We start from the raw sequence: 15,546 nt of genomic DNA on the forward strand, positions 1-15,546 counted from the left end.
ATAAACTTCATCAGTGAGCCACAAAAATACAGCGGTCAATTATTTGATCATCAACCTCAGTAACAGTAAGGCACACGTCCCTTTCGTTTTCACAGTACTATTGCTGGCTGCTTCAGACATATATTCAGTTATTAATATCCCTTTATTAATTATAGTGTATCAATAATTAAAACCATCACTTTCAGAATTTTCCAACAAAAAAATAAAAACTCTTTTGCGAAAAAAAGACCATCCACAAACCCATAATTTATACATGCACACCAACACACGCACACTGCAACTAGTACGCTCCCAAACAAAAACATAAAGCAAATCTCTCTCGAGTCTATAAAACTCTTCCAAGTTGTGGTTCTCAACCAGAGCTCTTCATTAGTTTCTTCCACGCATACTACTCTCTCTTGCCTATCCCATTAGATTCATTCAATTCAAATTGCACTTCTTGAGCGAGCATGTGTGGGTTTTTTAGAGTATTTTGAGAGGAGTGCTTTATTATTAATTAATTAATTAATTGTAAGTTAGAAGATTGAGATTTGTTTTGCTAGTTAGAGGTGGGAATCTGGGATTATTGATGCTCTCTGTGTCACCTCTTGGAAGCACGAAAGATGAAGAGGGGCAGGGAGAGATGGAGAGGCTCTCGATGGAGTCCCACGTGTTCGGTGACCTCTCCGATGGGAATTTATTGGAAAGCATCAGCTTCGACGATATATTTGTCGGTATCAACGACGGAGATGTCTTGCCGGATTTGGAGATGGACCCCGAGATCTTCGCCGACTTTTCCCTCAGCACCGGCGAGGACTCGGAGATGGCCACGTCATCGCTCTCGGTGGAAAACTTTAAAGTTGACCAGAATATAGCTACGTCGACAAAGAAAGAAGAGGAAGATAAAGTGTCCTCGGATTCGGGCTCCGGTTCGGGGTCGAACTCCGGAGATGAGATAGTGAGCCGAAGGGATGAATCCGTGGCGGTTAAGCCGTCGCAGAGTGAAGTTGATAAGGGAAGAAAATCATCAGCCGAGTCGAAGAATTCTCGAGGGAAGAGAAAAGTGAAGGTAATTAATTAATTAACCTATGTAACTCCCTAACCGCTTTCTTAGGTTTCGACGAAGCTCGTGTGCTAGCTGAGCTAGTCCTGAAGCTCCTGTCTCTGTCTCATTCATTAATAATGATTGTGCTTTTACAAAGTGCCTGGGTTTCAAAAGAGATCACGGGTGCCATAAGCAGAGAAGAGATAGAAACACGGACTTATTATTATTACTATTATTATTTATTACGCTTCTTCTCCTTCAATCTTCATCATCGTATTATGAATTAATTAATTAATTTTTTTGTTGTTCTTGGGTGATGTAAAGGTGGATTGGACCCCAGAATTGCACAGGCGATTCGTGCAAGCAGTGGAGCAACTAGGAGTGGATAAGGCGGTGCCTTCGAGAATTTTGGAGATTATGGGAATAGATTGTCTCACTCGCCATAACATAGCCAGCCATCTTCAAGTACGTACCCTTCTTCTTCCCCTTTTGGGGTTTCATCTTGCGTGCATCTTCCAAAAAAGGACGCTTTTTTATAATATCTTATGATAACATTATTTTTTTTCAATTTAAGCTACCAAAAAAACATCCATAACTTCTTTAATTTTCATACGGGAAGCTTGAATTTACTGCTAAAACATACGCAAATTTGTTTGGTTGCTTTGGGTAGATTTAGGGAAAAAAACAGGAATAATTAAAATGTATAAACACCAGTATGTATAAAATTGAAGGTATAATTAAGGAGAGAAGTCTAAGAGGTGGAGATTTGTTTCGCAGAAATATCGATCCCACAGGAAACATCTGTTGGCACGTGAAGCAGAAGCAGCGAACTGGAATAAAAGAAGACAGTGTTACGGTATAGGAGGAGGAGGAGGAGGAGGCAAGAGGGAGGGAAGCCCTTGGCTGGCAGTAGCACCGACCATGGGTTTTCCTCCGGTGACGCCGCCGCCGCCAATGCAGCATTTCGGAGCCTTACATGTGTGGGGCCATCCCACCATGGACCACTCCTTCATGCCCTTGTGGCCTAAGCATCTCCCTCCTCACTCCCCCTCGCCGCCGCCCCCCCTCGCTTGGGCTTCGCCCGCCCCTCCGCCTCCTGATCCTTCCTACTGGCACCAACCGGTTAGTACTTTGTACCCCGATTCTTTAACTTCAATTTGTTAATTTAATCACTAAGTATTTAATCTCTTATCCTTATTCAAAAATTTAGGTTTATCTTTTCGCATGTGAATGAAAATCTTATATTGAAATCTATAGCTTATAAATTTGAGAACAAAAGGTTATGAAATAATTAAGGGGGGCAAGACGTTAGTTATTTGGCAAGTTCAAGCCATAATAGACGCCATCTCGTTATAGATATTAGGAGATTAATTTGACAGTTTTAAATTTTTGTCCATGCTATAATTTTTTTTAAAAAAAATTTGAGATCACGTTAAAGTTTTCAATAAAATTAATAAACTAAAATTGCTTGACATATACCAAGATTCACTTATGGTGGCTTGATTGAAAGAAGGCAACTAGTAAAATAATTGGCTTGTGTGCGAAATTTCAGAAAAGAACAAAGCGTATAGCTAGATTTTGAAATCCGATGGACACATATAATTAAGTTTCCGGGTCTAAATAGGCTATAGGCAATATATATATATATATATATATTCATGTTTACTATTTCAGGCTACCAATGCACTAACGCCGGGAACACCTTGCTTTCCACAGCCTCTGACTACGGCGGTACGTGACTACTAATTCCTGACTCTTTTGGAGCCACTCTGGCTGTCTTCTTCCTTTTCTTTTCATTTTTATCCCTTCACAAATTATAATCACCATATAGATGAAACACACAAATGTTGTCAGCATGTTTACTCAAAAATATGTAGCAATACGTACTTGCCTCGCACGCCATATATAGAGGAAGGATGGCAAATTAAGAAATTCCGTGTATGTGCAGAGATTTCCCTCTCCACCTGTCCCGGGTATCCCACCCCTTGTAATGTACAAGGTAGATCCTGGCATCGCCGTCCCCACCGGCCAACCCGCTCCTCGCCCACTCATTGATTTTCATCCTGTGAGTTTTTTCTCTCTCCTTGTACATTCTCATATAATTGGATTTTGCCACCCGAATGCATATAACTTATGTGATAACATTAAAGTAGGTGTCGATATAATCTCATAAGTCTGAACCTTACTACCATATAGCAGAAAAAAATTGCGTTAGCTTTATGTCCTTGTCTCTCATAAAGCTGTACCTACTGGTATGTAATGTTTCATACATGTGATAAATATCTTTCCTCCCTCAATAAGCAAACATGTTTGTACCCGACGTCTATACAATTTTTTCGTTTGATTTACCCACTAAACACAAGAAACAAACCAGTAATTCTGCATTTGTTTTCAATGTTTCTCTTCTCCAGCTTTTTCCTTGCAAAATTGTCTTACCTTATACATATTCCCATATATACCTTATTTAGCCACAATAGTAACAGAAACTTGTTGGAGCAGTTAACTCATGAAACAAACAATTTTTTTTTTTAAGAAAGAAATCTATAGCTTGAACGTAAAACACAGTTTAGTGTGCAAAATCATATATTATATCACGGGGAATGAAATACCGTGTCGTGTGTGTGCAGTCAAAGGAGAGCGTAGATGCAGCTATTGGAGATGTTTTATCAAAGCCGTGGCTGCCACTTCCTCTTGGGCTTAAAGCTCCAGCGCTTGACAGTGTGATGGGTGAATTGCAGAGACAAGGAATTCCAAAAATTCCACCCTCCTGTGCTTGACCTCTTCAACAGTAATGTCCTCTACCTCAGAGGTTTTTCCCCTTCCTGCTGGGTTGTTGCTGAGCATGCTAACTAGCTGTGGTGTGAAGGCCCCACCACAAAACCCTAATTCGACGACTTCTCATTTGCTTCAGAGAGTTACTTTTGAGGATTCTCTCTTTCTTCAAAGTTCTCTTCTTCATTAGCCTTTTTGTGTATTTGTGATGATAATTAAGCAATAATTTTTGTGTTAGTCGTAGTTTATTTCAGAGAGAGATAGATCAGGCAATAAAAGCACTTCAAAAAAATGTTTAAAAAAACTTTAGAGACTTGAGATATCTTAGTTTTCATATGCCCCCATGTCTATGTGCATGGAACCAAATCAATATAATATCCTATTTGACGAAACATAATTAAGTTAAGCAAAATAAAAAATGAATTAATTGTATGATGTCAAAGAATCATGAACATGAGTATGATGGGGGGACGTAAGTGCTAAAGGTGAACTTATTACTTCTTCCGTTTTAAATTATATGATATTTTTAAAAAAGTTTCTTCACCCCAAAATATAAGATACTTTAAGTAAATTAAAGTTTTATTAAATGCATCAATTTTAATATTACCCTTTTTTCTATTTATAATTAATTTGTGATGTCCTTTTTCTTTTCAATATATTAAATGATGAATATTTTTGAAAGTTTATATTTTTATTTTAAAAAGATAAAATTGTTAAGTGTATTTAATGAGGTTTATTGATATATGAGATTTTATTCAAAAATATTTTATAATTTGAGACAGAAGGAGTACTATACGAGACAAACAAGCATTCAAATATACAACGTACCCCATGAAAGGATCGGTGTAAGAAGCAGTAGGCAAAGCCAGAGATAAATGCCTCTTGAACAAACGCTTAATTATTTTGATTATAACCGTGGCGGACAAGTCATGCATACATTAAAAAAAAAAAATGTGAGAGACCTTTGATGTGTTCTTTAATTTTCCAATAACTATATGTCATTATTGGTGCATATTGCAAGTTTAATTTCTAGGCTCTGCTGAACATGACAAGTAGTATTGGGCCTTATTAGGATTATATTTTTATGCGTTCTTCACAGAAATCCTTCAACAATATAATATGTAGCTCAGGAATTGAAACATCTATATTCACACGAAAATAAAAGAAAAGATATATGTATAATCTTCGGCCAAAATAAATTTTATGAACTCAGTTAGTTATCAAATATACTTGTGAGTCAGTTTTGCATAATTCTCCTGAAAATCCCAATAATGGAATTCCAAGTCCCCTCATTAAAGGATTAAAGCCGAGAAGCTCTTCAAAGATCCCTTTATTAGTTTATTTACCTTTGTATATGCAGACAATAAGGGGTGAATTATTGGTTACAGGAAAGGAAGGAAATGAAACAGATTTAAAAACTACAAATAAAAATAAAAATTATCTAAATATGGATGAGAGATGGGTTAACCATGTTCATGATGAAGGGAGAAAAATTTAATTCATGAAGTTGGAATATAATTGCATGATTTATGAGGTTTGTCAAGAGTGTAATTTATAGTGATTCTCACATATGTGATCTGTGATATTGAGTTTTATTATATTTGTTATGAGAAAGAAAGTAACTTATTAGTTTATTTATATTCTTACCTACTTAATCCAGTTTATTTTTATTCGTATCTCTTTAATCCATTCCATTCTCATTATTTTTCAGTTATTAAACGGATTCTAAACACGCATGGGATGGTTGTGAATTCATGTTGATCAAATTTCTTACATTCAGGGGAAAAACAATTATTCTCCTTTTGCAACAGTTGAGCCTAATTTACGTTTTATTTTTTTATGAAATAAAAAACTGACAAGCCCAGACTTAACTCACGTAGGAGGGCCCATTCATTAAATGAGGCCTATTGTAAACGCGTTCCTGAATTTGAGCCACGCCCATGTGAAGTCCAGGAAAATGTGTTCGTGGGGTGCTAATACAATTTCCTTCTTTCTTTTATTACCAAATTTTGTTTTCTTTCTTTTTTTAAAATTCCAAAGATAAATAAATAAAAGACATTGTGGGCAGCAAACAAACTCCACATACGTCCATCAGCCTTTTAACAATTTGAAATTGAGCTCCTGTATTTGTTATTAACGGCATGTTTGGTTGGGAGTTTTGGAGGGAAGGAAAGGAGAGGTTTTTTGGGAAGGAAGCCAAATTTGTTGGCTAATCTACTGGCATTAATTTTGCCATATTCCATGACTATTTTTTTTTTTTTTTTAAAAAGTACATTGCCTCCTTCATCGTTCTCTTATCCCTCCTTCCTTCATTACTTCCATTTCTCCTCCTCCTTTTCCCACAGTAAGCCACACCCTCACTCTTTATTTTCTCTATCACTAGATCTTAGATTTCACTTGCCAGGGTTTTAAATTGCCCATTGGTTATATGTTGCTCTAATACAATGATGGCAAATATGAATTTTGAGTTGGGTATGAAGCCGATAGACAAACAGCACGGTGGCAGTCAGGCCATACCCAAGTTGAACATTTTTTAAATAAAAACATGCATCAATTTTTTAATGCATATATAAAAAATATATTAAGATTAAAGTAGTTCGCAATTTTTTAAATAAAAACATGTATAAACAATATGTTAAGATTAAAGTAATTTTTTAAAAATGATGTAATTTGTGTTTGGATATAAAATAGATTTACATGAGAGAAAGTATAAAAAAAAATTATATGTAAATATAATAATAAATTAATTATTATCTCTCTTTCTCTATATTTTTGAACTAAACAAAAAATTATTAAAAAGATCACTCTTCTTCTTCCATTTAACAAAACCAAATAAATTAATATAAAAATAGTATACTCCCCTCCATTTTGATGTTTTGCAGCACGACCTCCATTTCTTTGTTTCTTAACTGTTTCCTGCTTCGGTGTTTCTCTTCTAAATTTTAATCACTTCTCATCCAAGATTTACTTTTGCCCTGTGCTGACAATGGCGCCCCATCTTAAATTTTACCTCAGGCGCCAACAAGAATATCTGGAGAGTCAAAAGGATAGGTCCACCTTTTCCTGTTCTGAAATAGAATCTACGTTCAACTTTGAGATGATGTTTGATATGTTCGAAACATCTTTGCAGTCATATATGAGGATTTAACATTGAAGCGGCAGCCGGAATGGCAACCAGCTCTGAGTCTTGATCCCATCCTGCAGATGAATGGTCTCGTGTATGAGGTTAATGTTATTTTGCTTGATCATTTGACGCTATTTTAGTCACATTTCTACTATATGCCTTGATCTAGTTGAAGAAACATTGAATTGATTAAGAGACAGATAGATTGTGGATTGGCATTTCAATAACTATTTTAGAGGACTTCTCTGTTCCTCAGGATCCTCAAAGCCCTCTTTTAAGTTTCTCCGCCCTCAGCAGTGCGAATATTATGCGATAGATGAACTCCAACATTTGGAACTGAGATTATCAGTTATTCCAATCTTATTCAAAAATTGAAATTAGGAAAACGAATCAGTACGAGAAGGACTTGAAACTGGTAAAACAAGAAGCATTGAATATTTTTGGGGAACAAATGAAAAGATTGGTGTACCTTGAATACCGAAGCCCCTTTTTCCTCAAAAACACAGCTGAGACAATGTATGAAAACAAGAACAAACAGGGGGGAGGAGTACGAGGAGGCAGAAATGGAGCCGTACAACCATTGAAGCTCAGAGAGGCGTTTGGGACACGGACACCGAAGATGGCGGGCTTGAAAACGACTTCTGGATCTTTCCGCATAGTCCGACCCGAACCGAAATAGACCCGGTGGTAATCTTTTCCGGGCCAGGAATTCCTAAGCCCTGTAGCCAAACACTCACGCAGGGTTTTAGCTTCCTACGCGGCGGAACATTACCCCAAAAACCCTAGCCATTCCTGAAGCAAAGCATCAGCTATCCTTTCCGATCACAAAATGGCCTCCTCTGCTGCCGTTAGGTCATTCTTCCGTTCTTACTCGTCTCGCTCCTCCGCTTTTCGTATTGCGTCGGAAGCGAGAGCGACTCGTTCTCCATTCCGCCTCCCCTCCCGAAAACCTCTATCCCATTCCACGGTCAGGTAACCTGCATAACATTGCTACTATTTTCTGGTCTAGGAGAAAATGCAAGCCACATAAAAATTAAAAATTGAAGCCTTTGGATTTTTCTCCCCATGTTTTTCTTTAGAAAAATAAAATGTACTTTGAATCCTTGCAACAGGGTGGTAGATTATTACCTTGACGTTTGAATCTTCTTAATGATAGTAAGGGTCGGGTCTTTAAAACTGAATGGTTTATGCGTCTTTCTCACACTATAATGCCTAGAGCGTTTTGCATGACAAATTTATGGATGGAAGTTCTTATATTTACTTAAATTAGGTGTCCTGTTGAATTGAGTTTCTGTGCGGAATCCATGCTGCCATATCATACGGTAACTGCTTCTGCACTGATGACTTCAATGCTCTCCATCTCTCGCCGCAGTTGTGGGTGGCTTCCTGAAGGTAAATTCCATACCGTTGATATCAATGATTGTGTTCCTTTGTGAGTGATTATTTCGTTCATGAGGTTAAAATGTGAAAGGTAGTTAATGTGGTCGTGATTAGCTTGACTTATTGAGTTGATAACATCATCCTTTACTTATTTCGATTTTTATTAAGAGCTAGAGTAACCTTCTTGCATTTGCAAGTGATTTCCAATTTTTTTTAATAATTTTAAAATAGGAAAAGTTGACATGAAAAAAAGGAAAACAATGTAAAAACCACACAACCTGGTTTGTAAAGTTTGGAACAGGCATTAGGGATTCTAATTTTATAATATATATATATATATATATATATTAATGTTTATCATCTAAGCGACTGAGGTGCGGTATTTCATTTACTGCTAGAGATTCAATGTCAATGGTTTGATATTCATTCTAGATTATCTTGGCCAACTTATATATATTCATTTTCATAATGGGTGGGGAAGGGAAGGTTGATAGGAAATTGTCGCTCCTTAAAATGAAGCATGCTTCTAACTTGAAGCTTAATCCACTGACTTCTCTTTTTTAATATTTTGTGCTTTAAAGTAACAATAAGAGTCTGCAGACTGCAGTCTTCGATGGATGACTTGCAAAACATATTTTTGTTCCCATTTTGGTGTAGATTTAGTATGGATGCCCATGATGGTTGGAACTCTATGGAGACTTAATCGAGAAGATGATTTTCTGGATCAAGAATTAAAATTAAGATCCCCCTACTCTTCAACTCAATATAAAATTTGGAGCAAAGAGATTATGTAATGTGGCCCCACTGTTCGACTATTTGGGTCACTAGTCTTAGTCAATTTTAATTGTATGATTGCTTTGACAAGATAAGCTTGTTTATTCTTTTTCATTGGGCTGCTAGGATTACTGGAGCAAAAGTTTTTAGTATTGCAGGCATATTTTGCTCACGTGCACTGAAGATGGTAGTTCTCCTAGTAGGTTGCCTGATGATTGGATTTTACTTTTGAATTAGGTAGCTAAACATCTGTAGGATTCCTTGATGTTCTTTCTTCAATTTAAACTTCAGGTTAGTGTTTCTTTCAATCCTTGGGTTAAACTTACCAGAGTCTGGCGAGAAATGATATAAATGCTATTGATATACATAATGAAGGAGGCCTTTTGCATATTGATTCTTGAACACATGTTTATGATATTACTTAATCCGCTGCATCAATTTGATGGACTATATCTTAAGTATTCCCGGCTCCTGCATCTAAAGCTTTTAGTAAAGCCACACACACTCCTCCTTTTGTTTGTAGGCCTACAGAAGACTAGATGAAGATCAAGAAGCAAAGATGGATGATATGGACTTCTTTGGAGTGTTGGGTTTTAAACAAATTTTTCTAGATCATTAGGAAGAATTGCTAGATACCTATAACCACGGCTTAAAAATTATTTAGAGCAATTTATGTGCTCTCCAAATTTTTACTGATTTGGCAGCTTGAATGGATGCATTATATTCCTAGCTTATATTGCGCGATAGAATATAATAATCTCTCTATGTTTCAGTTATATTGTTCAAAAGTATTTACGCTTGTAGAGTACAAATGTGAGGAATTATGAAAAATAAAATGGCTACATTTTAACTGAAGAGCGGCTGACATCATGTGAAAAATTTGTCAATATATGTGGGAATGTCTGATGGAACAGCAAGATAGAATCGCCACTTCTGTAATGTATATATGAAATGATTCATTGGTTTGTGCCATGTTCATTATTGTCAGTGGAACGTTCTTTATACATTAAATATTCAAGCCACACTTCTGTGTAGCGTGATTGTGCTGTTGGTCAAAACATTTCATAATTACTCTTTTGATTCAAATCCATGCCGTTTCCTTGATTTTCTTGCATGCTGAGGGCAATAGATAACGAAAGGTTATACTGATGAATTTTGTTTAATCAGATTGCAATGATGATGTGTGATAAGTGTTCAGAAGATTCAAGCAATCTATTATGTACAAATCAGAGTTTTGAAACCGTCACCGCTGAAAAATTAGGAGTTTTGACTGAGCCATTGGAGGGGCAAGATGAGTAAATTGGACTATGATACTTGACGCTTACACCAGTTGTATTTTTCTCTATTTCTGATGCATAAATGTTGCTACTTTTATCCATGCCGTCCATGGCGCTCAGAGTTTAGAACTTGGGCAAATAACTGAATAAGAGGAAAAATGTGTTGCAAAGTATTGAATATTTATTAAGTTTCTTTTTAACTTATCCTGAATTCTCGTTGAATCAGGCAAAGATTTTTAATGAATGTCATATTTGAGAAGTATGTAGTGAAAATGAAATCTTTGAATTGCAGAGGTGAGAAATATGGTGCCGGCCGAAGTAGGAATAACATTTACTAGTGAAATGCCTATTTGACAGTCAACCCTTGTTACTGATACGAGATTCATGCCTGAAATGCTTTCTTTTCATCAATTACTTCGATTCAATAAGTCGGCGATGTAGACTTATGGTTGAGGTTGAAGGCATTTCTTCACGAGATCTTTTTTGCTTGGTCGGCACTATTTGTTAACTTCGTCATTTGGTTATTTATGACATGTTATCTTCCTCTATAAAGGGGTCAGCGATGGGTTCTGCCTTCTAAGTCTAACCTGATTTGCTTGATTTCCTTTCTCAAAGTGGGATGGTTCTGAGCTTTGTATATTTGAACTCTTTAACTTCAGGTTTTGCCTCTGCCTCACGCCTCTTTGAAAATCTAATCTAGTGTTTTGTTTATTCAGATCTGTGACCTTCCCTAAACGCAACTCTGGCCCGGAGTTGGAGAACTATGCTTTCGGCACCTTCATTTCAAAAATTGCCTGACGTTGGGTTTACAACTTGGTTCGCCCCCAGTGGACCTCGGGATTAACCAAAGTCTCATGCTGGTTTTCTTAGTTTCTCACTTTTGTACGAGATTTACATGTTCTTATAAATGGTCATCCTTCCCTGCTTTTATTCCTTATTCCTCCCAAATTTCACAAAATGCGTAAAAACTGAACTAACTATGGAAATTGGCCATTGCCTCATAATAAAGAGCTCTGTTGTCAACCGATAAGAATGCATTGATTTACCTCTCAAAGAGTGAGGATGCAAGCCAATGACGCAACAACGTACCTGCTATTATTGGACTCCGCCACTATGGGTTCACAGTTATATATAGGATGAAATCTGTCATCAATCTCTCGTAAATCACATGGAATGTGCCCTCAAATTAAAATGTCAATGAATCTGCAGGGTTAAAAAATCTTTCATTTTGCATGGTAACATTAGCCTCTTAGACCAACTCAATCGAGGATGTTAAACACAGGCACCATGACTAATCAAAACTGTATTTGCACCCTTCGATAAAAATTTTGATTTTAGTACAGCAACTTTTTAGACTAAATCAATCAAGGCTGTACCACATGAATACTGCTCTGCACAGCAGGCTGCAGTTAATTGTTCAATGTCACGTAAAAAAGATAGAAACTCTCCTTACTACAAAGCATTCGCTTCCAGACCCTAAAGTCACTCCTCAACAACATTCACTAATTCATATTCAACCAAAGACAGATTGTTATCCTCTTTAACCTCAAATTTTGCAGGCTCAGTTACTTCAACACGCCCCCATTTATCAACCGCAAGCCTCATAGATCCCTTGAACATGTCAATCTTTGCGTTTCGCAAAATCAAGGTGGAGCCTGGCTTCATAATATCCACTGTACGAAAGTCACGAGTTAATGATCATTCTGCAACATGTAGATTGAACATATACCATATTTTCTAACGAAAGTAGAAAAGTTTGCATTTAGCAAAGAGTATACGAAGAAATACGAGCTATCAATGAAACTATTTGTTCCAGAGATCGCAGGATTACACAACTGACATATCTGAGACTGAGATCTCGAAAGACTCCCCGAATATTATATCTTAACAACAGAGGCTAATAATGCATGATTCCACCCATGTTCTTTTTTTTTTTTTTAACTCGGAAAAACGCTAATTGCAGCACAAGTTCCAATTTCCATCATTGGCAAAGACGACTAAACATTACTACAACATGATGCTTCCTGCGACTACAATAACTTAATGAACAGTGTAAAATGCAGAAAAATGACACACAGGCATGAAAAGAATAAAACGACACAACACTGGTGATTCTGTTGGGCGGAGTAAAAATACGACGGCCCAGTCTTGAGCATTTCTCAGGGCATATCTAGTAGGTTTTAGCGAGTAATCATAATCCAGGCAATTAAAACACTCCTAAATCTTGATGTAACCTTTCAAACGAATCGAACTGAACTCATGAGAATAATTCAATGATAATCAAACTTTAACACGTTAACATACCCTGTTCGTTACGAGCTGTGAAAATGATGGTGCCAGTCTCATCACCTACAAGACACTCAGCGATGAGAGTGGGACGAACGGGCCGACCAAGGACTATTGACGATCGACTACCTTTGTTGTTGACAGTCTTCACTGGATTAGAGCTGATTACCTTCACGGTCAACGTGTGGCCATTTGTGCCGGGTTTTAGCTGGTCCACCTTGATGAACACTGGCTTTCTCTTTGCTGTAGCAGGCGTTGCCATGGTTTCAAGCAACAAGATTCTAGAGACTGAGGATGAAATCGATTGATCGATCGAAGGCTTCAAAGTAAAACCCTAACCCTAGTGCCTCTGTCTTCGGATTTGGGAATTTTGATTCATTTCCTGAGCGGAAATTAGTGGGCGGTTCCAGCCACCCAATACCCATACCATATATGTCCAAGTAGCCTGAGGCCCATCGTACTACCCAAAAACCATCAACATTATGTTTCTTTTTTCAAATTTTTATATATCAATATTGATATTATTAGAATCTGTAATTCAACCAAGTCAGAGTTATTTGAATTGGCTCAAATAAACTTGAACATACAAAAAATGGTACAATTAAGTCTGATCCTAAAATCACTCAAGCTTTCACGCTTATTCAAATTCAAGCTAATAGAGTATCCGGATTGTTATCCCTTTTTATTTTGTTTTTAAGCCAATTTCAATTTTTCTTAATTACTATTGTTATTATAAAAAATATAATTTTTGAAATACTTAAAAAATATAGACAATATTCAAATTACTGACTCTAGATACTATACAATTAAACAGATGTATTGTTCATAACTAGGATTTTCAATTAAACAAAGGGTGCGCCACTTTTTGGCAGTAATAATAGTGTTTTTCGGGGTCGCCGACCAACATCAAGGATTATTTTCTTTCTTTCCTTCTTCTTCTTCTTTTTATTTTTTAAGACAAGTGACGAAACGAAAGCTAAAAATCTTTGAATCTAACAACACAAAACCTTTCCTCGTTGTGAAGGAGGTCACCTGTTTAACGTTTAAACCTATACTTAATGTCGTTCAATGCAGGCGTTAGGATATATGTACATGTATGTGTGACTCACTGAAAAAAAGAGAGAGAGAGATTAACCAAATTAGATTTTTTTTTCGAAAGTATTTTCTTTCGGGCCAGTTCCAGGGTCAAAATTGAATAGTAATATTGACAATTGTATGAAATACGCGATTACAAGTTTACAGCTTAATAATAAAAATATGAAATACAAAAATGTTGAAATCTGATTACTTATTCATAAAAATCAATTACAGCACGCATATGATCTGTGTTTCGAACTTTCGACTGTTCCAGGTTATTAGTAGTTCATTGGACCAAAAAAGAAAAAGAGTTATTAGTAATTAGAAACAAGGATTGTTCTATTTGAAATTTGCTAGCTGAAATGTATTCGTTCCCTTCTGGCAAAAAAAATAAAAAATAAAAATTATTCGTTCACTAATATCGTTTAACTTGACCAAGGCCTCTCACTGATACGTTTCTAATGACCTCGAATTCTGGGATACAATGACGGAGGATATGAGACGGGAAACAACTAGGAAATGAGCTATCATCGTCTCTGTATGCTTTCATTTAAGAACAGACAAGAACCAAAATTCCAGGTCTATCACAGAAACCTACATTCAACTGACATGAATGAATGGGAATGGAAACCCGAGAATGTTGAGATTGATAATTTCATGAATTCATAGCGATTGGTTGGCACTCATTAATGTAAACAGAATTGCAAGATGTAAACAACATTCCTTAAATGACTGCAATGGGATTACATAGTAAGACCCAGTGAAAGGGGATGCGGGCCTCTTGTAATGGGTTTTAAAAGACATTATTGCCCTTATAATTTTTATTATGACTAGATTATCTTTTTTTTCTCCAAATATATGAAGAATCGCACAGAAAAAGAAACCCTATGTGCAAAATTTTTTGGAGAGAATCACGCTTGCCAAATTTGCTTGTGGGTGAGTGTTCTCTATTTAATACAATCTATCCTCATGGTCAGCTTTGATTTTTCTACTTCATATGTGCAAAATCTGCTTTATTTGATTTTCTCTACTTAATATGCTAATGCCGAATTGAACAAAAGTTGCTTGCAAATCTTTATCTGATTTACTCTACACAATAGTTTGTTGCCATCAATTCCTACTGCACAGTAATATGCTGACAACAACTATAGCTATTCATCAAGTCATTCTTTATTCACTTCATATGGTTCTTCACGTCAGTTTGCTGCGATCAACTCTTTTGATCTACAAAAAAGTGGGTGCATATAATATTATAATATTATTATAATATTTTAGTTGGTGCTTTATACTATTGTGAAATTATTATAATATTGTAGTGGGTGTTTTATTTTGAATCATTATAAAATTGCAGTGGATGCTATAAGCTTGTTTTGGTTGGGCACAATTATGGAATGAAGACCAACAGCAATTCATCCTTCATACAATGTTGGGCTGCTTTATGATTATGCATGAATGTTCGTAAAAATGCTTGTTGACATAATGTTTAGTGTGGCTATATATAGCACTAGACACCAACACATTTTTATATCAATAATTTCAATATAAAATATTTTATAATTGGCTTCAATTCACAACTATAGCATTATAGATAAATTTTTACCTCCCACATGCCATTAGGCTAAATCACATTTGTCCATCCTTATACTCCCAACAAGTAAAATAAGCAATTTAATAAATTTTCAATACAAGCTAGTTATTTGCATTATAATCATGCCATTATAACAAATTCAAAGTAAACCAAATATTAAAATTATTTAAGATAAGTCAATCCAAATTGTACAAATAGTTTGAAAACATGTTCATTTTATAATTTTATAATTACAATAACAAAA

At 36.0% G+C, this 15,546-nt stretch overlaps 3 protein-coding genes across 7 annotated transcripts; 2 read left to right on the forward strand and 1 right to left on the reverse strand.

Annotated features, from left to right (window-relative positions):
- The first annotated feature begins 289 nt into the window (after positions 1–289).
- Positions 290–4,033, forward strand: LOC129315126 (probable transcription factor GLK1). The gene is made up of 6 exons (XM_054958676.1): positions 290–1,048; positions 1,349–1,489; positions 1,802–2,146; positions 2,699–2,755; positions 2,973–3,089; positions 3,652–4,033. Exons 1-6 carry the CDS (start codon positions 569–571, stop codon positions 3,799–3,801), a joined length of 1,290 nt encoding a protein of 429 aa, XP_054814651.1. The 5' UTR covers positions 290–568; the 3' UTR covers positions 3,802–4,033.
- Positions 4,034–7,562: 3,529 nt separating this feature from the next.
- On the forward strand, positions 7,563–11,284 carry LOC129316144 (protein NUCLEAR FUSION DEFECTIVE 6, mitochondrial-like). Of its 5 annotated transcripts, none has more exons than XM_054960427.1 (4): positions 7,565–7,892; positions 8,191–8,312; positions 9,312–9,365; positions 11,068–11,284. In XM_054960427.1, exons 1-3 carry the CDS (start codon positions 7,750–7,752, stop codon positions 9,317–9,319), a joined length of 273 nt encoding a protein of 90 aa, XP_054816402.1. In that variant the 5' UTR covers positions 7,565–7,749; the 3' UTR covers positions 9,320–9,365; positions 11,068–11,284. The 5 variants fall into 5 exon arrangements, with proteins under 5 accessions (XP_054816398.1, XP_054816402.1, XP_054816397.1 ...); XM_054960424.1 differs by lacking the exon at positions 11,068–11,284 and adding an exon at positions 9,598–9,929 and having other exon boundaries at positions 7,569–7,892; XM_054960423.1 differs by lacking the exons at positions 9,312–9,365; positions 11,068–11,284 and adding an exon at positions 10,242–11,061 and having other exon boundaries at positions 7,563–7,892.
- Positions 11,285–11,643: 359 nt separating this feature from the next.
- On the reverse strand, positions 11,644–13,046 carry LOC129316143 (uncharacterized protein At4g28440). The gene is made up of 2 exons (XM_054960421.1): positions 12,656–13,046; positions 11,644–12,024 (listed from the first exon to the last, which is right to left on the reverse strand). Exons 1-2 carry the CDS (start codon positions 12,897–12,899, stop codon positions 11,834–11,836), a joined length of 435 nt encoding a protein of 144 aa, XP_054816396.1. The 5' UTR covers positions 12,900–13,046; the 3' UTR covers positions 11,644–11,833.
- Positions 13,047–15,546: the final 2,500 nt, after the last annotated feature.

Source organism: Prosopis cineraria, unplaced genomic scaffold, assembly GCF_029017545.1.
Source record: "Prosopis cineraria cultivar Desert tree isolate PC_DT_omini unplaced genomic scaffold, ASM2901754v1 PC7, whole genome shotgun sequence".
Taxonomy (NCBI): Eukaryota; Viridiplantae; Streptophyta; class Magnoliopsida; order Fabales; family Fabaceae; genus Prosopis; species Prosopis cineraria.

Excerpts from the sequence above, each read along its gene's own strand:
- LOC129316144 (XM_054960423.1), top strand. The coding sequence starts at position 7,750 with ATGGCCTCCTCTGCTGCCGTTAGGTCATTCTTCCGTTCTTACTCGTCT. Across the intron at positions 7,893-8,190 it reads CTATCCCATTCCACGGTCAG|GTGTCCTGTTGAATTGAGTT; the intron begins GTAACCTGCATA and ends TACTTAAATTAG. Across the intron at positions 8,313-10,241 it reads TTGTGGGTGGCTTCCTGAAG|ATTGCAATGATGATGTGTGA; the intron begins GTAAATTCCATA and ends TTGTTTAATCAG.
- LOC129316143 (XM_054960421.1), bottom strand. The coding sequence starts at position 12,899 with ATGGCAACGCCTGCTACAGCAAAGAGAAAGCCAGTGTTCATCAAGGTG. Across the intron at positions 12,025-12,655 it reads CACAGCTCGTAACGAACAGG|TGGATATTATGAAGCCAGGC; the intron begins GTATGTTAACGT and ends ACTTTCGTACAG.
- LOC129315126 (XM_054958676.1), top strand. The coding sequence starts at position 569 with ATGCTCTCTGTGTCACCTCTTGGAAGCACGAAAGATGAAGAGGGGCAG. Across the intron at positions 2,147-2,698 it reads CTTCCTACTGGCACCAACCG|GCTACCAATGCACTAACGCC; the intron begins GTTAGTACTTTG and ends TTACTATTTCAG. Across the intron at positions 2,756-2,972 it reads CACAGCCTCTGACTACGGCG|AGATTTCCCTCTCCACCTGT; the intron begins GTACGTGACTAC and ends GTGTATGTGCAG.